Source organism: Rhinoderma darwinii, chromosome 1 (genome assembly GCF_050947455.1).
Source record: "Rhinoderma darwinii isolate aRhiDar2 chromosome 1, aRhiDar2.hap1, whole genome shotgun sequence".
Lineage (NCBI taxonomy): Eukaryota > Metazoa > Chordata > Amphibia > Anura > Rhinodermatidae > Rhinoderma > Rhinoderma darwinii.
Window position 1 is genome coordinate 275,092,157 of NC_134687.1, and position 23,815 is coordinate 275,115,971.

At 43.2% G+C, this 23,815-nt stretch overlaps 1 protein-coding gene across 2 annotated transcripts in view; it reads right to left on the minus strand.

Annotated features, from left to right (window-relative positions):
• Positions 1-19,329: 19,329 nt before the first annotated feature.
• Positions 19,330-23,815, minus strand: part of PIAS4 (protein inhibitor of activated STAT 4) — a 124,547-nt gene continuing 120,061 nt past the window's right edge. For both annotated transcript variants that reach the window (XM_075864211.1, XM_075864204.1), the window contains exons 10-11: positions 20,146-20,276; positions 19,330-20,011 (exon numbers count right to left, since the gene is read on the minus strand). In XM_075864211.1, coding sequence (XP_075720326.1) covers positions 19,803-20,011; positions 20,146-20,276 — 340 coding nt within the window. In that variant the 3' untranslated portion in view covers positions 19,330-19,802. The remainder of the gene's footprint in view (positions 20,012-20,145; positions 20,277-23,815) is intronic.

Below are 23,815 nucleotides of genomic sequence, written 5' to 3' on the forward strand. Positions count from 1 at the left end.
AGTGTCATAAACATTTAATTATTAGTTTTTTAATTAAACTCATGGATGGTATTGTGTCTTAGGGCTCTTTGGATCATTGTAATCAGTCTCAGACACCTGTGATAATTAGTTTGCCAGGTGTGCCCAATCAAAGGAAAACTACTTAAGAAGGACGTTCCACATTATTAAGCAGGCCACAGGTTTCAAGCAATATGGGAAAGAAAAAGGATCTCTCTGCTGCCGAAAAGCGTGAAATAGTGCAATACCTTGGACAAGGTATGAAAACATTGGATATTTCAAGAAAACTTAAGCGTGATCATCGTACTGTGAAAAGGCTGATTCAGAGCACACACGGGTTCGTTCAGATAAAGGAATAATGAGGAAGGTTTCTGCCAGACAAATTAATAGGATTAGGAGAGCAGCTGCTAAAATGCCATTGCAAAGCAGCAAACAGGTATTTGAAGCCGCTGGTGCCTCTGGAGTGCCGCAAACCTCAAGGTGTAGGATCCTCCAGAGGTTTGCAAGTGTGCATAAAGCTATTATTCGGCCACCCCTAAACAATGCTCACAAGCAGAAACGGTTGCAGTGGGCTCAGAAATACATGAAGACTCATTTTCAAACCGTGTGGTTTACTGATGAGTGCCGTGCAACCCTGGATGGTCCAGATGGATGGAGTAGTGGATGGTTGGTGAATGGGCACCATGTCACAACAAGGCTGCGACGTCAGCAAGGAGATGGCGGAGACATGTTTTGGTCTGGAATCATGGGGAGAGAGCTGGAAGGCCCCTTTAGGGTCCCTGATAGTGTGAAAATGACCTCTGCAAAGTACGTAAAGTTTATGACTGACCACTTTCTTTCGTGGTACAAAAAGAAGAACCGTGCCTTCCGTAGAAAAATTATATTTATGCATGACAATGCACCATCTCATGCTGCAAAGAATACCTTTGTGTCATTGGCTGCTATGGGCATAAAAGGAGAGAAACTCATGGTGTGGTCCCCATGTTCCCCTGACCTCAACCCTATTGAGAACCTTTGGAGCATCCTCAAGCAAAATATCTATGAGGGTGGGAGGCAGTTCACATCAAAACAGAAGCTCTGGGAGGCTATTCTGACATCCTGCAAAGATATTCAAGCAGAAACTGTCGAAATACTCACAAATTCAATGGATGCAAGAATTGTGAAGGTGATATCAAAGAAGGGGTCCTATGTTAACATGTAACTTGGCCTGTTAAGTTTTTTTTTATTGAAAGAGCTTTTGATTTCTGTAAATATGACCTCCTGATGCTGCAAATCCAACAAATTACCATTTTAGTTCTCTTTACAACCTTTAAAATGTTTTGATCTCTGTTGTGCATAATAATTTGAAACAGTTCATTTTGAGTTTTTTACTTCTAAAAAAAAAATCTGTTATCATTAGATTTGTTCAATAAAATTTGCATTATACTCCAACGGTTGATGGCTTGATGTCATTTGCATAGACTATTTAGGAAAATCAGCGAAAAATAACATTTGCATAATAATTTGGAATGCGGTTTATACAACAGAAGAAAGAGCAGCTGATGTAGCCGGTGCCAGTGCTGTTAATATATCAGTTGATATACTGAATTTGATGAATGTAGATATGGTGCAGGCTAAATTAAATAAAATAAACGTACACAAGGCCCCGGGACCAGATGGGTTACACCCTAGAGTTCTTAAAGGAACAGTGTTACCACAATTTTTTTTTTAATATGTTAAAGATGTTAGTGCTTTATTAAAAATGTTTGTATTAATTTGTGTGTTTGTGTGTTACTTTTTCTTATTTTTACACTTTTTCTTCCCTATGGGGGCTGCCATTTTTTTTTCCATTTCTGTATGTGTCGATTAACGACACATACAGACATGGAATACGGCAGCTCCAGTCGCATAGGGACTGCGAAAGGGGCCCGTTCCATCCACTAACATGTACGCCGCTGTGTGAGAACGGCGCATGCGCCGCTCCCACACAGTTCAATTTGAAATGCGCGCCGTCCGGCGCCATTTTCCTGTGGACCAGAAGTCGCGGCCGGACAGTAAGATTACTACTTCCGGTCGCGGCTTCCGGACTTGTGCACATGGAGCAGCGGCAGCAGACGGAGTGGATGGACCGGAGGGAGCGGCAGCGACTGGAGCAGGTAAGGGATTTCTATGTATGTTTGTGTTCAGTGTGTGTTTACTACTGTATGTAAACCTTCTACACTGTGTGTTAGCTCAAAAAATGGCGACACACAGTGTAGGAGGTTAGACCGTTCAAACCCCTCGTTTCTCCCGGCACTAGCCAGGATAAAGATGGGGGGGATGCTGAGAGCTCACTAGAGCGAGGGCTTTTTACCCAATTTTGCAGCATAAAGCAATGTGGTTGCTTTACCACATGCAATGCTGCAATTTTGGGAATGGCTCCATCTAGTGACCAGCAATGGGAAATATTATAAATTAGAATCCAATTTATAATATTTCCTGACTCGTGAAAAAAAAATAAAAAATTAGAACAATGTTTAATCACCTATACACTAATTGTTTAACTAAAAAAAAAAAAAATCATGTTTTGCTGGCAACACATTCCCTTTAAGGAGCTTAGTTCAGTTATTTCTGTCCCCTCTTCATAATATTTAGAAATCTTCTAGTGACTGGTATAGTGCCAAGGGACTGGCGCAGGGCAAATGTGGTGCCTATTTTCAAAAAGGGCTTGAGGTCTTCGCCGGGTAATTATAGACCAGTAAGCTTAACATCCATTGTGGGGAAAATGTTTGATGGGCTATTGAGGGACTATATACAGAATTATGTGACAATAAATAGTATTATAAGTGACAGCCAGCACAGTTTTACTAAGGACAGAAGCTGTCAAACCAACCTGATTTGTTTTTATGAAGAGGTGAGCAGAAGCCCAAAAAGAGGGGCCGCTGTGGATATGGTGTTTTTGGACTTTGCAAAGGCATTTGACACTGTCCCCCATAGACGTCTAATGGGTAAATTAAGGACTATAGGTTTAGAAAGTATAGTTTGTAATTGGATTGAGAATTGGCTCAAGGACCGTATCCAGAGAGTTGTGGTCAATGATTCCTACTCTGAATGGTCCCGGGTTATAAATGGTGTACCCCAGGGTTCAGTGCTGGGACCACTATTATTCAATTTATTTATTAATGATATAGAGGATGAGATTAATCTCACTATTTCTATTTTTGCAGATAACACCAAGCTATGTAATACAGTTCAGACTATGGAAGATGATCGTGAATTGCAAGCGGATTTAAACAAACTAAGTGTTTGGGCGTCCATTTCGCAGATGAAGTTTAATGCAGATAAATGTAAAGTTATGCACCTGGGTACGAACAACGTGCATGCATCATATGTCCTAGGGGGAGCTACACTCGGGCAGTCACTTTTTGAGAAGGATCTGGGTGTACTTGTAAATCATAAATTAAATAACAGCATGCAATGTCAATCAGCTGCTTCAAAGGCCAGCAAGATATTGTCGTGTATTAAAAGAGGCATGGACTCGCGGGACAGGGATGTAATATTACCGCTTTACAAAGCATTAGTGAGGCCTCATCTAGAATATGCAGTACAGTTCTGGGCTCCAGTTCATAGAAAGGATGACCTGGAGTTGGAAAAAATACAAAGAAGGGCAACGAAGCTAATAAGGGGCATGGAGAATATAAATTGAGGAAAGATTAAAAGAAGTAAACCTATTTAGCCTTGAAAAAAGACGACTAACGGGGGACATGATTAACTTATATAAATATATGAATGGCACATACAAAAAATATGGTGAAATCCTGTTCCATGTAAAACCCCCTCAAAAAACAAGGGGGCACTTCCTCCGTCTGGAAAAAGAAAGGTTCAACCTGCAGAGGCGACAAGCCTTCTTTACTGTGAGAACGGCTAATTTATGGAATAGTCTACCGCAGGAACTGGTCACAGCAGGGACAGTAGATGGCTTTAAAAAAGGCTTAGATAATTTCCTAGAACAAAAAAATATTAACTCCTATGTGTAGAAATTTTTTACTTCCCCTTTCCCATCCCTTGGTTGAACTTGATGGACATGTGTCTTTTTTCAACCGTACAAACTATGTAACTATGTAACTCCATAAAGTCAGTCATCAATATTTTGCAGCAAGAAGACTTTTTGGCATCAATCGACTTCAAGGACGCATACCTACACATTCCTATTTGTCCAACTCACAGGAAATTTTAGAGACTAACAGTAAAAAGAGGCAAGGACATAATTCACATACAGTTCAAATGTCTTCCATTCGGCATTTCAACTGCTCCCAGGCTCTTCACCAAGATCATCATAGTCCTAGCAGCAGCTCTTAGAATGCAAGGCATCTACCTGGTCAAATACCTAGACGATTGGCTACTAAGAGCTCCAACCGCACATCTTCTTTCTGTCCATTTTGCCACCACTCTCTCATGTCTAAATCAGCAGGGGTTCCTGATCAACAGAAAGAAATCTCAGCATCTTCCTTCTCAAGGTTACCTTAAAGGAACAGTGTCATCACAAATAATTTTTTTATATGTTAAAGATGTTAGTGCTTTAATAAAAACGTTTATTTTCATTTGTGTGTTTGTGTTTTACTGTTTCTTATTTTTACACTTTTTTCTTCCCTATGGGGGCTGCCATTTTTTGTTCCATTTCTGTGTGTGTCGATTAACGACACACACAGACATGGAGTACGGCAGCCACAGTCCCATAGGGACTGCAAACGGCTCCCGTCCCATTGACTGCCGTGTACGGCGTCTGTGTGGGAACTGCGCATGCGCCGCTCCCACACAGTCCTATTCGAAATTGGCGCCGTCCGGCGCCATTTTCCTGTGGACCAGAAGTCGCGGCCGGACAGTAATATTACTACTTCCGGTCGCGGCTTCCGGACTTGTGCACATGGAACAGCGGCAGCAAAGGGAGCGGACGGGCCGGAGGGAGCCGCGGCGGCAGGAGCAGGTAAGAGATTTCAATGTATGTTAGTGTTTGTGTGTGTTTACTACTGTATGTAAACCTACTACACTGTGGGTTACCTCAAAAAATGGCGACACACAGTGTAGGAGGTTAAACCTTTCAAACCCCTCGTTTATCCCGGCACTAGCCAGGATAAAGGAGGGGGGGATGCTGAGAGCTCACTAGAGCGAGGGCTTTTAACCCAATGTTGCAATGCTGCAATTTTGGGAACTAGCTCCATCTAGTGACCAAAAATGGGTAGTATTATAAATTAGAATTAATTTATAATATTTCCTGAGTATTTCCTGACTCGTGAAAAAAATAAAAAAAATTTGAACCATGTTTAATCACCCACACACTAAATGTTTAATTTTTAAAATAAAAACATGTTTTTCTGGCAACACATTCCCTTTAAAGGGAATGTGTCGCTAGAAATATTTTTTTTTTCAGTTAAACAGTTAGTATATAAGTGATTACACATTGTTTTAATTTTTTTAATTTTTTCACAAGTCAGGAAATATTATAAATTAGATTCTAATTTATAACCTTTCCATGTGCTGGTCACTAGAGGGAGCAATTCCCAAAATTGCAGCATTGGCAATGTGGTAAAGCAACCTCATTGCTTTATGCTGCAAATTTGGGGTAGACACACTCGCTCTAGTGTCATCACACAATCCTCCCTCCCTTATCCTGGCTAGTGCCAGGAGAAGGTGGGGGTTGAATCTTCAAACCTCCTACACTGTGTGCCGCCATTTTCTGAGCGAATGCACAGTGTAGGAGGATTAGATACAGTGGTAATCAGACAGTATAACACAAACATACACGAACGTAAAACACACATCACATACACAAACATAACTTACCTGCTCCTGCTGCCGCCTCCACTCTTATTCCTTGCGTGTTCGCTGCCTTGAACATATGGACGGAAGCCGCGACCGGAATTCGTCATCTTCCTGTCCACATGAAAATGGCACCGGATTTCGCCGTTCCCACACAGACTGCGTACGCTATAGTGAATGGAACGGCTCCCGTTCGCATTCTCTATGGGGATGTATGTGCCGTATTCCATCTCTGTATGTGTCGTTAATCGACACATACAGAGATGAAAAAAAAAATGGCAGCACCCATAGAGAAGTAAAAGTAAGAATAAAGTAAAAAGTACAACACAATAACACAAATAAATTAAATTTATTTTAATATGAAACGAAAAGCAATAATATATAAAAAAATATTTTTTCGTGACACCTTCCCTTTATCTAGGATTTCTGCTAGACACAAGGTCCTTTACCATTGTCAAGTCCATGGCTGCGGGCTGTCAGGCTCACTTACCTCCTGACGGTCGCAGCCATGGGTCTGCGACTGCTGGCCCCAGTCTCCCCAGCGCTCACTTCCGCTTACCTCGGTCAGGTCCCGGCGCACCTGAAGTTAATGTTAAAATTAGCCCATGAGTACCCTGGACTATAAGAAGGGCTAAGCCCCTTACTCCCATGCCTGAGCGTTGTTGTCGTACCCAAAGTTTGTCTAAGCAAATGGTCTCCTAGTGTTTTCCCAGTTCCCAGTGTTTCCCATTCCTGTACATGTATCATGTGCTAACCTGTTCAAGTGCCGTGCTGAGCTATAGTCGTGCTGTGCTGTATACCACGCCTGATGTCTGCCTGCTGCCTAGTCCCAGCCGAGCCTGTTTTGCTACTGTCCGAGCTGCCACAGGTACACTATACAAACTATAGACTGTGACCTGCGTCCTGTTGGCCAGCTGCCATACCGTCAAGGCGGTACGGCCCAGTGGGTCCACGTAGCCAACGTGACAGTACGCTCAGGCCATGGGCCCCGCTGTTCGATCCAAGACGACGTCACAAGAGATGCGGACGGATGTGCTGGACCTCCGTCTCAACAGGACCAACTCCTCCAGGCCTTGAACATTCTCGCACGTCGGCAGGAGGTGCAAGCTGCCGTTCCTCCTACTACACCTCCTGGCAGTGTTAATCTCCGATTTTCTTTGCCACTTCCTGACTGCTATAATGGAGACGCAGGGACCTGTCGTGGATTTTTTAACCAGTGTCAGATCCACTTCAGCCTGTATGCAAGGGCATTTTCATCTGATGGCGCAAGGGTCGCTTTCATCACCTCTCTCCTCACTGGCAAGGCCCTTGCATGGGCGAATCCTATCTGGGAGAGACAAGGACAAGACACCCGTGACTTCCAGGGGTTCCTCTGGACATTTCGCACTTGTGTTTGAGGAGTATGGACGAGTCTTGTCTGCAGCGGCCTCCTTGCTGAACCTGCGCCAAGGAAACACCTCCGTGGGCGAGTACGCCATCCACTTCCGCACCCTGGCGGGAGAACAGTTATGGAACAATGAGGCCCTGGTGGCTACATTCTGGCAGGGACTGTCTCCTAAGATTAAGGATGAGCTTGCCGCTCGAGATCTACCGTCTACCCTGGATGACCTCATCCTTCTGGCCGCCCGGATTGATATAAGGATCCGAGAACGGCTCCAAGAAGCTCGTCGGGAGGGTCCGGTCCCTACCTTGCAACAACCCCTGCTGTCCTCAGATGCTGACCCTCCTAAGAAGTCTGTGAGGATGGACCAGTTTAAGCCATCTACCCAGGAGAGACAACGCAGACGCACTTCGGGACTATATTGCGGCCTCGGAGGCCATATTGTGCATCTGCGCCCCCAAAAGTCCCAAAGCCTAGGGTTGGTAGGAGAGACAACCTTGGGTAAAGAAGGACTTTTGCTAAATTGTCCATACCCGTGACCATAGTGTCCGGCGAGAAAACGCATCGGGTCTCTGGATCCACTGCTAATTTCATTCATAGAGACCTGGTGGATTTTCTCCAATTACCCACCACCCCTCTGGAGAGGCCGTTGGCGGTTGCATCGGTAAATGGACTTCCTCTGCCAGACTCAGTTATAGCTGTGACCAAGCCGCTGAGGCTCCAAGTAGGAGCTCTCCACTCCGAGTTTCTCTCGTTCTTTGTCTTGTCCAAGGCCGTTAACCCCATGCTGCTGGGCCTGCCTTGGCTCTGACTCATGCCCCAGTCCTGGACTGGAACTCTGGAGAGGTTCTCCAGTGGGGCCCCTAGTGTCACAACCGTTGCCTGGTACAGATTAGTTCGGCTCAGCCTCCTCTGCCTCGGTCATTGGCAGGATTGCCTGGTCATTATGCTGCATTTTCGGACGTCTTCAGCAAGAGGGAGGCGAAGATGCTGCCCCCACACCGGGCGTATGATTGTCCTATCGAGCTGATTCCTGGTGCGTCCCTTCCCCATGGTAGGGTGTATCCTCTCTCCTTGCCAGAGACTCTGTCCATGTCCACCTATGTTAAAGAGAACTTTGAAGGGGCTTCATACGGAAGTCTTCCTTCGCCGGGGTGACGAATGGAAGACTGCATTTAACACCTGTGATAGACACTATGAATATCTAGTAATGCCCTTCAGTCTGTGTAACGTTCCCGCGGTCTTCCAGGAGTTCGTTAATTACATCTTCCGTGACCTCCTCTATGTTTGTGTTGTGGTCTATCTTGATGACATCTTGATTATTTTTCTCCAGACCCTATGACTGATCAGAGACATGTCCGTCAAGTTTTGCTGTGGTTAAGGGAGAATCGTCTGTACGCCAAGTTACAAAAGTGCGTGTTTGAGAAAGATGCTCTACCCTTCCTGGGCCACATCGTCTCGAATAGAGGTCTCAAGATGGATCCTGAAAAGGTAAAGTCAGTCCTGGAATGGCCACACCCTCAAGGCTTGAGGGCCATACAGCGCTTTCTGGGATTCACCAATTTTTACAGACAGTTCATTCCAAACTTCTCCTCACCGACATCTCCTATCTCTAACCTCACCAAGAAGGGCATGAACGCCAAGGTGTGGGCTACTGAGGCAGAGTCCGCATTCAATAGCCTGAAGAGCTCCTTCACGTTAGCCTCTATCCTCCATTATCCAGATGTTTCTCGACAGTTCTCGTTGGAGGTGGACGCCTCCTCTGTCGGTGCACTCCTATTCCAGAGAGGTCCCAAGGGCAAGTCAATGGTATGTGGCTATTTCTCTAAGCTCTTCTCTTCAGCAGAACGCAACTACTCGATTGGGGATCGGAAGTTACTGGTCATCAAATTGGCCCTGGAGGAGTGGAGACATCTACTAGAGGGCGCAGCTCATCCCATTCTGATTTTTACGGACCAAAAGAATCTCACCTATCTCCAGATGGCCCAACGGCTGAACCCTCGTCAGGCCAGGTGGTCGGTGTTCTTTATCAGGTTCCAGTTTGAGCTCCATTATCGCCCGGCCGACAAGAATGTGAGAATAGTTCAAATAACGAATTGATTAACAATAATTTTGTATTTTATCAAATTTGAAAGTAATACAGCCCGTGAACGTCAATTTTTTTCTATGTGCGGCCCATTTACCCGGCCGAGTTTGAGACCACGGATATAGATATTTATTGGAGAATAAAAATAAGTGTTTTATTACGACTATTACTGTTCTCCCTCTCCTGACAGCCAGCCAGGAGAGGGAGACATTACAGCAAGTTGGGGTGGCAGGCCCCTTTTTTTCAGCCATGTGGCCGGGCCCCTGACAGCAGTACCAGTAGTAGTGCCCTGATGGCAGCCCTGTGTCTCCCTAAACTACAAACCTGTTTAACCCGTTCTATACAACAGTGGCAATGTGAATTTCCAGAGATATTTATCTCTGACTTATTGTGTTGGTTGACCTTCTCAAATGCTATCCTCAAAACCGCACACCAGCTTAGCAAGCACGTGGAGACATTTAGAGGTTTAGTTCAACGCACTACACTTGGCAATACGCAACCTATCATAGGAGGGAGCCTGTTCCAACAGCGATTCCCATAAAATGTCAGCAGATTCATATGTGTTTGGTATAAGTGTTAAACATACTGCATTTACTTAACCTTTCAAAAGTAACATGTCCTGCTGTCACTAATTGTTACCCTGCGATCCTTGCTACTCCTTTGAGTGGTGTCTACTTGTTGCTGCCTGGGAAAGATCCTCTTTTAAACTTTTCCCCGACCAGCAAGGTTCTACCAAAGGACTGAAAATACAGAAACACAAAAAAGGAAGTAACCAGTATTCTAGGAACTTAAAGGGATTGTCCCACAAAACATATGCATCCCCTATCCACAGTATAGGGGATACATATGTGATCACTGGGGGTCCGACCGCTGGCATAATTTCTATGGAGCTGCTGGACATAGCTCCCGGAAGCCCCATGCTTCTCATGATGCACTTCGGGGGACTTTCCGTCCCTCGTTCTCCTTATCGCTGGGGGTCCCAGCGGTCCGACCTCCAGCGATCTCACATGTATCCCCTATTATATGGACAGTGAAGGCAGAGACTTCTCCTGGAGCGGAATCACCAGCCACAGCACCGGGAATTCCGCTTCAGAAGTCCCTGCCCATATATGGACAGTGAAGTCAGGACCTTCTCCTGGAGCGGAATCCCCGGCCACAGCTTGGGCCGGGGATTAGGGATTCCGCTCCTACAGAGAGCAACAAAATAGCCACCTCCTCCTCACAGGCCCTTCGCACTGTGAGAAGAGAGTGAGCGGTAGAATGCACAGCCGTCACTCAGATCCCATCCGAGTGACAGCCGTGCTCAACACGGCCCCATAGATTTCTATCGGAGCCGTGCGGCTGGGAGCACGGCTCAAAATAGGCCATGTCACTTTTTTTGATGGCCCATCGAAAAATCAGCTGTGTGAATAGCCCCATTTGGGATCTATTGTAACTGCTGCAGCCATATGACAGCCGTGAATCCGTCGTGTGAACAGGGCGCAAATGTTCCTAGCGGAGTTGACCCCACCCACTCCATTGACTCCTCCCCAAGACCACCCATATACCTTCCAATGTGCATCTGTACAGTATAGGTAAATCTAATCCCAGTATGTCCAGCTGCCTCCACATCCAGTTTACAATGGCTTCTTCCTGTACTGAGAACTATTGTAATGGCAATTAGGCAGTAGATCAAAATCTATGACCAAATGGCCTCTGGACATACTAACACCTCAATGGGTAAACACCGAATAATTAAGTATATACTATCTCCATTTACCAGGTATATTTTATATGGCCATATATCTCATTCATTCTGCTGCTACTGAACTACTTTGTGGAGTTTCCGCAATGAAGTCCGTTACAGAAAATCTGCAGTGTTTATGCTATGTGTGAACATTTTCATGACTTGGAATGGCAAATGCAAGCCAGGCTTTAGTATAAAACTTAAAGGGAACCGGTCACCAGCATTTCACCTATTAAACCAGCAATACCTGGTTGTAGGGGGTGTATAATCATTTCTATATAACCTATAATTGTCGTCTTAGTCGGCTCTGCAGCTTTAGTATTCAGCTTTTTAGTGTTCCCACACCAGGTGCTAATGAACATGAGTCAAATCTTCGTTTGAAAAAGAGTCAAATCTTCGTTTGAAAAAGAGTCAAATCTTCGTTTGAAAAAGAGTCAAATCTTCGTTTGAAAAAGAGTCAAATCTTCGTTTGAAAAAGAGTCAAATCTTCGTTTGAAAAAGAGTCAAATCTTCGTTTGAAAAAGAGTCAAATCTTCGTTTGAAAAAGAGTCAAATCTTCGTTTGAAAAAGAGTCAAATCTTCGTTTGAAAAAGAGTCAAATCTTCGTTTGAAAAAGAGTCAAATCTTCGTTTGAAAAAGAGTCAAATCTTCGTTTGAAAAAGAGTCAAATCTTCGTTTGAAAAAGAGTCAAATCTTCGTTCAAGTCTTTCCGAGTGCATCCCGTCTCCTTACTTTTGATTGACAGCTCCTCGTCTTTCCCCATCACACAAAATCCCATGTTTGTGCATTGATGTCCTCTTCTGGTGCGTGCGCACAAAGGGACACCAGATTCTTACAATAAAAGGCGTGAAATGTTTGCAGACCGTTATTTACCATTGGAGGAGCATAGGAAAGGAGATAACGGCAATGAACTTTTGATTGCAGCGACCAGTGAGGGATAAGTAAAGTTCAATAGGTGAAATGCTGGTGACAGGTTCCCTTTAAAGAGACTGCCTCCAGTTTATCAATTCCCTATCTCCTAACTAACCCAATAGGTGCTTTGCTGCTTCTAACTACAGTGTGATATGTTATATAAAAAAAAAACGATTTGCAAAGTTATGAGCATTTTTCTAAATATGTAAATGAGCCTTTATTAGGCAAGTGGGAAGTAACAGCAGCGATTCTCCTGGGGTGGAGCTACCTCACAGCCTCGGACGCCATCAGCATGAAACGGCTTCACACAGAGACATTCTAGAGGGAAGGGGGATCACTTCAAACAGCCATATCTCTGGCTGTGGACCACCTAAAGGTTGGCATATGAAAGAGGAAATTCTAATCTTTCATATGACACCAGGATCGCAGTTCCAGCTGTGACACAACCGAAGATATCGCCAGTTGAAAACAAAGTTTGGAATGGAAGCTGTATACTAAATGATCAGGCTGTGTTGCTGCGTAGGGAAGGGGGGAGGCGCTGTATGCTGATTGGACAGCGTCATACAGAAAACATTACACCATCCAGAGTGAAAAGAAAAAGAGAGTCACCTCCTATTTGGCTGTTAGAGCCACATTAGCATATTTGGACAAAATGCTCATAACTTTGCAAATAATAAACGTTTAAAACAAACCTCATTGTCGTTAGCAGCAAAGAGCCTATTAGATTAGTTAGGAGATAGGGAAATGATAAACTGGTGACAGTCCCTTTAACCCCTTCACGACCACCCCACGTAGATTAACGGGTTGCAAAGCTGGTCGTTGTGCCTGCAGCCCGTTAATCCACGTGTGCTCCTAACAGAGCACACAGACGCTCCCCGCAGCCCGGCATCTCCCAGTACAGGCTGCTACTAGCAGCCTTAGTACTGGGGGAAAACATCGGGTCGGATCACAGCGGTGATCCGAACCGATTAACCCCTTAATTGCGGCAGTCAATAGTGACCGCCGCATTTAAGTTCTTATAGCAACATCGGCACCCCGCTACGGGGCGATTGTTGCGGGTGGGGGGGGGGGGCGATTGCTATGGCAAATGGAAGCCTGACAAAGGCTTCCTATCTGCCATTACGTTAGCCGATTAGGCCCCGCCCGGAGGCGGAGCCTGATCGGCTTGCTGTCAGTGAACAACTGACAGTTCTAATACATAGCACTACATGGGTAGTGCAATGTATTAGAACATCAAACAAACAGTTGGACCTTCAAGTCCCCTAGTGGGACTAAAGAAAAGTGTAAAAAAAAAGTGTAAAAAAAGTAAAAATAAAAGTTGTAAAAATACAATAAAAGTTTCAAATAATAACACAAAACACAATCGCCCTTTTTCCTTTACGTCATTTATTATTGAAAAAAATAATAAAGCCATACATATTTGGTATCGCTGCGACCGTAACTATAAAAATATTATGTTATTTATTCCGCACAGTGAACGCCGTAAAAAAAAATAAAAAAAAAATACTGACATAATTGCTATTTTTTGGTCACTTTGTCTTCCAAAAATTGAAATAAAAAGTGATCAAAAAGTCGCATGTACCCAAGAATGATACCTATAAAAACTATAACTCATCTCGCTAAAAATAAGCCCTCATACAGCTCCGTCAACGAAAAAATTAAAACCGTTATGGCTCTCACAACTTGGCAACAGAAAAAATCCATTCTCTTTACAAAGGTTATTTTATTGTGCAAAAAGTTGTAAAACATAAAAAAGTTCTATAAATTAGGTATCACCGGAATCGGACTGACCCGCAGAATAACATTAACATGTAATTAATGATGCGTGGTGAACGCTGTATAAAAAGAATTAAAAAAATAATGTCAGAATTGCTGTTTTTTGGTCACCTTGCCTCCCAAAAAAAAAAAGGATAACAGGTGATCAAAAAGTCACATGTACCCCAAAATGGTACCAATAAAAGCTACAGCTCGTCCCGCAAAAAAAACAGCCCTCATACCACTAAGTCTATGAAAAAATAAAATAAGTTAAGGCTCCAATAAGCCAGGAAATAAAAATATGCAGATGTGCCGGCCCGAGGGGAACATTTCTTCTGTTTCAAGTGGCGAATTATCAAGGCCCCTAAAATTAGGGAACCAGGTAGGGGAGTGCCCAAACATATCTGCTGTAAGCGACGGTGCCCGTATTATACCAGGAAAACACTTCAGCAAAATTCCTCAAACTGCAAAGGTGCGGAGTGTGGACCAAAAGGGGGATAAGAAAGGACACAGTTTATCAGTGCGACACCGGCCTGTGCAGAAAGGGTTGTGTCACAGCGTAACACACATCTATGGATTATTTTATTGTTTTTGTTTACCCCATTATTATACCACCTGACTGTGCCCCTTATATACTCCGCCCGGCTTACATGTACCCCCACATTATAAACGGAAACACCAGTAAGACTCAATACAAGACTACTACAAGCAAAATCCACACTCCAAAAGCCAAATGGCGCTACCTCCCTTCTGAACCCTACTGTGTGCCCAAACAGCAGTTTATGACCACATATGTGGTATTGCCGTACACAGGAGAAGTTGCTTTACAAGTGTTGTGGTGCTTTTTTTCATTTATTTGTTGAGAAAATGAAAAATTTTCAGCTAAAACTACGTCTTATTGAAGAAAAAGGATTTTTTTTAATTTTCACTGCCCAATTCTAATAAAATCTATGAAACACCTGTGGGGTCAAAATGCTCACTACACCCCTAGATGAATTCCTCAAGGGGTGTAGTTTTGTGAATCGAGTCACTTTTGGGGAGTTTCCACTGTACTGACACCTTAGGAGCTTTGCAATAGTGACATGGTGTCAAGAAACCAATCCAGCAAAATCTGTGCTCCAAAAGCCAAATGGCGCTCCTTCTCTTCAGATCCTTGCCGTGTGTCCAAACAGCAGTTTATGACCACAAATGGGGTATTGCCGTACTCCAGAGAAGTTGCTTTACAAATTTTTTTTTTTTTTTATTCCTTTATTTGTTGAGAAAATGAAAAATTTTGAGCTAAAGCTACGTCTTATTGGAAAAAAAAAAGTATTTTTTTTATCTTCACTGCCCAATTCGAATAAAATCTATGAAACCCCTGTGGGTTCAAAATGCTCACTACACCCCTAGATGGATTCTTCAAGGGGTGTAGTTTCCTAAATGGAGTCACTTTTTTGGTGTTTTCACTATTTTGGTCCCTTAGGGGCTCTGCAAATGCGACGTGGTCTCCGCAAACCATTCCTGCTAAATTTGAGCTGCAAAAACCAAATGTCGCTCTTTCCCTTCTAAGCCCTGCCGTGTGTCCAAACAACCGTTTATTACCACATGTGGGGTACTGTTTTACTCGGGAGAAATTGATTTACAAATGTAGTGGTGCATTTTCTCCTTTTAGCCCTTGTGGAAATTAGAAAAAAATTAGCTAAACCTACATTTTCTTTGAAAGAATGTAGATTTTCATTTTCACGGCCTACTTCCAATAATTTCTCCAAAAAACCTGCGGGGTCAAAATGCTCACTATACCCCTAGATAATTTCCTCAAGGGGTATAGTTTCCGAAATGGGGTCACTTTTGGGGGATTTCCACTGTTTTGGCGCCGCAAGAGCCTTTCAGACCCGACATGGTACCTAAAATATTTTCTAATAAAAGAGGAGGCCCCAAAATCCTCTAGGTGCTCCTTTGCTTCTGAGGCTGGTGCTGCAGTCAATAAGTGCACTAGGGCCACATGTGGGGTATTTCTAAAAACTGCAGAATCTGGGCAATAGATATTGAGTTGCGTTTCTCTGGTAAAACTTTCTGTGTTAAAAAAAAATAGATGAGAAATTAATTTCTGCAAAAAAAAAAAGAAATTTGAAAATTTCACATCTACTTTGCCTTAATTCCTGTGAAACATCTAAAGGGTTAAGAAACTTTCTAAATGCTGTTTTTAATACTTTGAGGGGTGAAGTTTTTAAAATGGGGTGACTTAGAGGGTTTCTAATATATAAGGCCCTAAAATCCACTTCACAACTGAACTGGCCCCTGTAAAAATAGCCTTTTGAAATTTTCTTGAAAATGTGAGAAATTGCTGCTAAAGTTCTAAGCCTTGTGATGTCATAGAAAAATAAAAGGATGTTCAAAAAACAATGCCAATCTAAAGTAGACATATGGGTGATGTTAATTAGCAACAATTTTGGGTGGTATTACCATCTGTCTTACAAGCAGATACATATAAATTTAGAAAAATGCAAATTTTTGCAATTTTTCGCTAAATTTTGGTGTTTTTCACAATTAAATACTTAATGTATCGAGCAAATTTTGCCAGTAACAAAGTCCAATGTGTCACGAGAAGACAATCTCAGAATCGCTTGGATAGGTAAAAGCATTCCGAAGTTATTACCACATAAAGTGAAACATGTCAGATTTGAAAAAATTGGCTGCGTCCTGAAGGCCAAAACAGGCTGTGTCCTGAAGGCCAAAACAGGCTGTGTCCTGAAGGGGTTAAAGGCTATGAACACCTTTGATGGCATTTTTTTTGTTGAATAAAAAATAGTTTTACTTTTGGAGATACAGCTGTTCTGTATTCTATATAGAGACCAGCTGTATCGTTCGCTTTACACTGAATCAGTCAGTCCCGTACAAACTTAGATGTGTGATGTTTAACATGTGGGAGCCACCTGTAGAGACACGCAGGAGTCGCGGACACTGAACCTGTCAGGTTCACGGGACTGGCGGATTTAGTGTAAAACTAACGATACAGCTGGAGAATACAAAAAAACAGCTGTATCTCCAAAAGTAAAGCGATTTTGTAATAAAGATTAATTACAAAGTTACACTAAAGACACTGACTGATCTTGTAAATATTATTATATTATTATAACACAGTAGTGTTCCTAAATATTGTGGAAATGCTTCCAAAGACAGAAGGGCCAAGCTCAATATTAATGTGATGTTCGAGCGTATGCATACTTTGACATGCAGGGGATTTTAGGCTTTTTTATGACAGATTGTAGTTTTTAGTATGGAGCTCCATCCTAAATAACGTTTAGGTTTGTTATGATTTGCTCGTTGTAATGTAGGAAGATGAAAAACAGTGGCTTCCAAGCAAGAAGAAACCACATACCAATTTAGAACATTCCTAGAGATTGGTCTTTTAATTAGATAAGCTTAGAAACATTTTGTTGAGTACATTTATAAGGGTTCTTCAATTTGTATCATGCGGTCTTAGTAATTCGGAGTGTAGCTTTGTCATAAGTTGGACATGTTTGCACTGAAACTGAATGACCCAACTTGTATAATAATAATAAAAAAAATTAATTATTATTTATTTTTATTTTTTTTTAAAAAACACCTTTCAGCAACTACATAATTGCAAATATTTTTTATTGTAACAAACACTATCTTTTGTGTTTCTCCTGTTAAATTCGGGAACAAACAAAAAGAAAAAAAAACAACTAAAAAGTATTTTCGCAAAGCATGTAAAAAAACAAACAAACAAAAAAAAAACACCCCCACCTCCCAAAAAAAAAATAAAAATAAATCATCCATAGGGAAAATAACATGTTTACAGACACTAGAGACTGATTCGGAAGAATTAAAACCACTTAAATTAGAACAAAATAAAAAACACAAGATGCCATTTCATTGTAGCCAATTCTAAACCAGCTGCATCATGTCTCGGATCTCTCTGCAGTATTAAAAAGTACAACAGTGTCTTCAGGGGAGGAGAGCGGCAAATACATTTTGGGAACTTCCCAAATAGTTAATTGTTTATCAAATAAAAATTATTGGCACAATTACTCATTTTCATGAGATGTAGTGCAGGGTTTTAACTATTCTACAATTTGCATCATGATTTTACTTTGGGGGTGGCAATTCATGTTTCCATAGAGACTGTAGTAGTTTAGTAAAATTATAGCACAGCTTAATGTCTAAAGAATATTGAAAGCTGAGAAAATGCTGCAATAAATTAAAAATTGGATATTTCAAATGCACAAAAAAAAAAAAAAAAAAAAAGTTAAACATTTTTGGGTAGCAATAAACAGAAGATGTTGAAACTTGAATAGCGATTGCATATAGGACAGTGCCTCTATTGAGTAAATATGCACACACGAGATAGAGGTTGGGAAAACTCAGGCTACTGCTGGCATTGTTATTCCTAGGACCTCCAATAAGTGCAACTATGAAATTGAAGAGGAGGGCCAGGAGGAAGATTTGCAAGCTGATAAAGAAAGAATCGATGGGACTTCTAGGCCAAATTCCACCAAACAAACCCCTACAAAATAAAAAAAGCGGCAGTATAACCACCTCATTTTATTAACCAAAATAACTCATTTTAATTTCCACTTCATCTATTGCTCAACGCAGGAAACACCCATAATCACATCTGAATACCAACTGCTTGACAGCACACAGACCCAGCTTTGTAGCAAAATGTAAATTATTCTTACCATGATTTGAAAGAAATCAGTTGCTGTGGTGGGACAACCCCTTTATCACCTATCCACAGGATAGGTGATAAGTGCTTGATCGCTGGGACCCCCATTGATCGAGAGAATCCCCTTATGAACGGAGTGGCATGGCACACGTGCGCCCAGCCGCTCCATTCATTCTCTATGGGACTGCCGTAGATAGCCAAGTGCAGTGCTTGCTTTCTCAGATAGTCCCAGAGAAGGAATGGAGTGGCAGGGCGAATGAGTGACCTGCCGCTCTGTTCATGAGGGGATTCGGGACCCCCATTCTCTTGATCGGTGGGGGTCCTAGTGGTGGGACCCCCTGCGATCAAACATTCATCACCTATCCTGGGGATAGGTGATAAGTTGTTGTGGTGGGACAACCCCTTTAACTTAAGTAACCTGATGGTTTCAAATTAATTGTGACCAGCACAAGCTATATTGTTTTGAGCAGATTGGAGGTGGTGATGGTCAAGTGAGGAGAATGAAAACAAAGCTCCCAAAGAGGCAATCATCTGCTTGTCCAAAGTCCTGAATGGTAGATCGTATACAAAGACCTGGTTACCTAACCATAAGTGACATTCTCTTCATGATCTTTAAAGATAAAGATATTGTTTGAGAGGCTCCTAAAGGCTGTAAAGATTTTTTTCAATGGTATGAGAACAGTTTGTGTATGAAGTGAGGGGGGCAACAGAGTGTAGGTTTTAATAAGGAAGAAGGTTATTGTGGGGAGGAGAAAGAAAGTCTAGAGCAGCATTAACCCCTCCCCCAACTAGCACAGAAAAAAAACCTGAATAGCAGAGAGGTAGTTTGATTGAAAGCGTTGTGTAAACCCCTCAATGTTGCTTACAAAAATCTAAACACCCCGCTTTTTGCATATTACTAAATAGAACAAGGAATAAAATCGCACCTCCCACAAATCTGCAGGAAGCGAGAAGTTAGTATATCAATCTGGTCATGGTTTCCAATCCCACAATGACTATCATCCAGGTTTATCTCTAAATAGATATTTACAGTGTCAATCTTTTGTCTTTAATTTTCCACCAAAACATTCACATCCCTTCAATGACAATCCAATTGCTCAAAATATTTAACTTAACTACTGTGCCCCCTCTCACTGCTTTGTATTACACATGAGAGCAAAGGGACAAAAGAAAAAAAAAAAAAGTCTGCATTTCATACTGGTTTCTGAAGGCAAGGAGAGTGGTTGATAAGGAGGCATGGAATGGTTTTCTCCCCTCTTAGTCTCCTGGACCCACTTCCAATATACAAATAAAAAAACAAAAATAAAAGGGGGGAATGAAGACAAAGTATTAACCCACTGCAGGTCAACATTATGTTCTACGCCTCCTAAATTGTACAAGTAGAAGGGACAATGCAAAATTCATGATGCATACAGGTCTTGGAAGAGGGGACGACAGCACACAGCTGCGTCTATTTCGATTTGAAGGTCCAAGTCCATAGTGAGTAAGCAGGAAGAGGTCAGCAAGCCGATAAAATTCCTTTATCAAAGCAGCGTCTCTTATGTGGTGGGCGGTCCTCCTCCTCCTCTTCCTCGTCTTCTTCAGAGGAGGACGATGAAGACGAAGAGCTGTCCAGTGTCAGATCCACTACATCTGGCCCAGGCTTTCCATTCTCAGTTGACACTGTGCTGCTAGGAGGAGGAACCTTTGCCGTCATTTCTGGAGAACCTAACAGAAAAGAATAGACGGTTTTTGAAAATCTAAACTATGGAACAGAGTAAAAAACAAGAAGGAAGTAGGGATCATCTGTTAATCAAGAACAAAACAGGAGAAATGCAAAAGAAAAATCTAGAAGCAAATACCTAAATCGAGAATAGGACAGACTGGACTGCAGCTTCTCTCTTTTTCAGCTTTTATTGGACACCAAGACCCATCAACCAAAAATTCAATTTCATCTGCGTCCTTACACTCACTAAGTATCTTGGACAAAAGCCTGAAACAGAAAACATATTGTACACCAACAGGCTTAGATGTTGCAGCATTATCCTAATGATCCATAATCCATGTAACCCACGGCCGGTGGGTGCATGCTACTGTAAAGCTGTAAAGACTGATTCAGCTCACAGGACCATAGAAAAACAAACACAAACAACTATTAGTTACATGCGATACAGCTTTTTAATCACCTATAAAATAATCTGATTTAGCTGATGCTTTATGGGGTTATCCAGGAGCTTAAGAACAAAAATAAAACTTGCTATAAATACCTTCTTTATGCATAAATAATGCAAACGCAATAGCTTTATTTGTATTTTGAGCTTTCTTTGGACTCCCTATTGCTCCAGCGCGCGCCGTTCCTTCGGCTCGGACACTTCCTGGTTTAGGTCATGTCAATAGTTCTCCTAGGTGCCCTTTACTATATTTTCCAGATTGCAATGAGTTTCTAGTTTTATGCACCCTACCACTACCCCTCCTAGCAACGCTCATCCCAGGCATGTACACTTCCTTGCCTTTTCCTCTTTCCCTGCCTATTGGTTAAATGCATGAAAATCCAATGGCACCTTCCTCCTTCTAGAAACCGATGTATGTTACTTCCATGTGCTGTGCTAATTGTTGTTGGTTGGGCAGGCAAAGATGGCCTCTCAATGGCACATGCACAGTCTTTATTACAGTTTCACAACAGTGTGTGTGGAAGTTAAACACAGCCAATGAATAGGTCGTGAGTAATAACGGCACACTCATTGTGGACGCAATAAGGCTGGCAGACACGACCACGAACAATAAATGGCATGCGATTCAGAAGCGGACCAGTAGAGAGCTGGCTGGGTCGCTCCGAACTGAGATGGTAGGACAGTTTAACAGGGGCTAAATTATAAAGTTGTACATCTTTGCATTGGAAGATCATTTAAATATAAAAAGTTAGTCCCGGAAAACCCCTTTAATTAAAATGCATGTTGTCGAAGCTAATTTTGGTCACATTTGCAGCCATCTTAGTAATGCCTGGAGACCCAAATGACCAATTGACCATATTTTTTTTTATTTTTAGGTAAAGCTTTCATTTCCTACAATCACTGTAAATGACTTACTTGGTCAGTAAAGTCTTATTGGGACTAGTTTAATATAGTAGTGAGACGCAAGTTTTTTCTGTGTCACATATGCAAACTTGAATCATGTCATGTAAAACTGCCACTGTCCAATAATGGAGGATTCTTTTCTAACATAGTATTATAACGTGCGTGTATAATACGGAGTGTAATGTAAAAGCTTAAAGGGGTTGTCCACTACTGGACAACTGAAGATCTATCCACCGGATAGGTCATCAGTATATCATCGGTGCGGGTCCAACACCCGGACCGAGCACCATTAAGCCGCTCCGGCTGCCTCCGGACACAGGATGTTGTTGCCCATTATGCCATGTATGCAGCCGGAAGCAAGGGGCTGCATATATAGCATAGCGGGCATGCATCAGAACTGCAGCTCTGCTCCTATTCACTTGAATAGGAGCAGAAATGCAGTACAGCAGCTCAGCTGTTATTCAGTGGCCGGAGCCAACTGCTTGCGGCATGTACATTCAGTGCCCGGAGTCAGCCGGAGCGGCTTAACAATGCGGGGTCTGGGGTCGTGGCCAAGCGGTGAATGTGAGAGGACGTGTGTGACCGGAGCTCCTGCTGTCCCATCCTGTAAACCCTTTATAACCAGCGAAATTTGGGGAAAAATCTATCCCCAGTACCTTCCCTAGAGCTGGAGGTGGTTGTGGTGCCAGAGTGCCCGGCCGTGATGACCCGCTCCAAAAAGCAGAAATCGCCGCCGGCGGGTCCCGCTCCCAAGATGGCACCGGCGAGAGGGATGGCCGGACTAGAGGCCTCAGGCAGGACGCAGCAGAGAAGCTGGAGCGCTTCGCCTGCACGCCGAGAGCAGGGGGTGCGGCTGCACTACAGGAAACATCGGCAAGGGATCAGGCTGCTGGCGGCTCCTCATATGGATCAAGGTACTCTCCTCTGGCAGGGGACACAAGGAGTGAGGAAGAAGAGGAGGAGGGGTGCGGTGCCATGCGGGATCAGCCAGGTGCTGGAGGGCAGGATGGAGAGAGGAGGGGGGAACCCTTCTTGAAGGACATATTTGCTGCAGTAAAACAGAATTCCATGGTCCTCACTGCCTTATCGTGTCAGATGGGTGGATTGAAGGAAGACATTTTATTGCTTAGAAATTACCTGCAAAAAGTTGCAGAACGCACCACTGCTGTAGAGGGGACAGTCTCAGAGATGGAATATGCTATACCTAACATACGGCTGGATGTACAAGCTCATTCTCAGGCTGTGGCTGCCTTACTAGCAAAGACTGATGATATGGAGAATCGGCTGAGACGGAACATTGTCCGCCTTGTGGGGGTTCCAGAACGTGTGGAGGATTCGAATCCAGACGATTTCTTTGAAAAATGGCTGATCGACACATTTGGCAGAGAAGAATGGACACCCCTATTTGCAGTGGAGAGCGCGCACAAGGTGCCGACCAGACTCGGTCCTCCGGGGCGACCGCCAAGACTCGTTCTCATCAAAATTCTACATTACAAGGATAGAGATAAGATCCTAAGGAAAGCAAGAGAACGTCAAGATATCTCCTTCAATGGAAGTGCAACGGAAAAGATCGCAAATTTGGATATAAAAAGGCGCCTCCGGGCGTTGCAAGTGCAATACTCCATGATGTATCCTGCTCGGTTTCGGGTGGTGGCCCTGGGCACGACGTCATTTTTTGAAACAGAGAGAAGCGGTTAGATGGTTGAGAATATGGAAGGTGCTGTAGCCTACTGCAAGAACTGGCACTGGCGGCCCATGGAGTTTGACCCAGCCGGTCAGTTATGCACAATTACAGTTACAGGGTACGGTGTATCAAGATATGTGGAGGGATGATAGGATCACTTAATTGCTTGTCTTGGAATGTTCGGGGCCTGCGCGACTCAAGGAAACGTCAGGCAGTGTTTGCACTTCTCAAGCAACAGGAGGCACGGGTGATTGGTTTACAGGAAACACATATGACGAGGGACTCTGTATCCATGCTGCATAGGGCATGGATAGGTCAGAGTTTTCATTCTTACCACACTACCTATTCCAGGAGGGTGAGCCTTCTCATACACAGAGCAGTACCGTTTGTGTCACTCTTCTTTCCGAGATGGGGAGGGGCGGTATGTTGGGGTGCATTGTACTCTTTACCATTGGGAATGTGTGTTGGTGGTGCTGTACGTTCCTCCTCCCTTTTCAAGTGGGTGTATTAGGAAAGTGGTGGAAGAACTGTCTAGATTCCCGGAGGTGCCTTTACTTTTGATGGGGGACTTCAATGCTGTAATGAATACGGATATGGATAAATTTGGCACGGTGGGGTGAGGGAGCGCAGCGTTTGGGCATCTTATTGCTGAGATGGGTTGGCGGGATATATGGAGGGTTAAACATCCAAGTCAGCATCAATACTCTTGTGCCTCCTCAACGTACCAGTATCTCTCCAGGATCGACTTAGTTTTGTGCTCGCCGACAGCGGTGC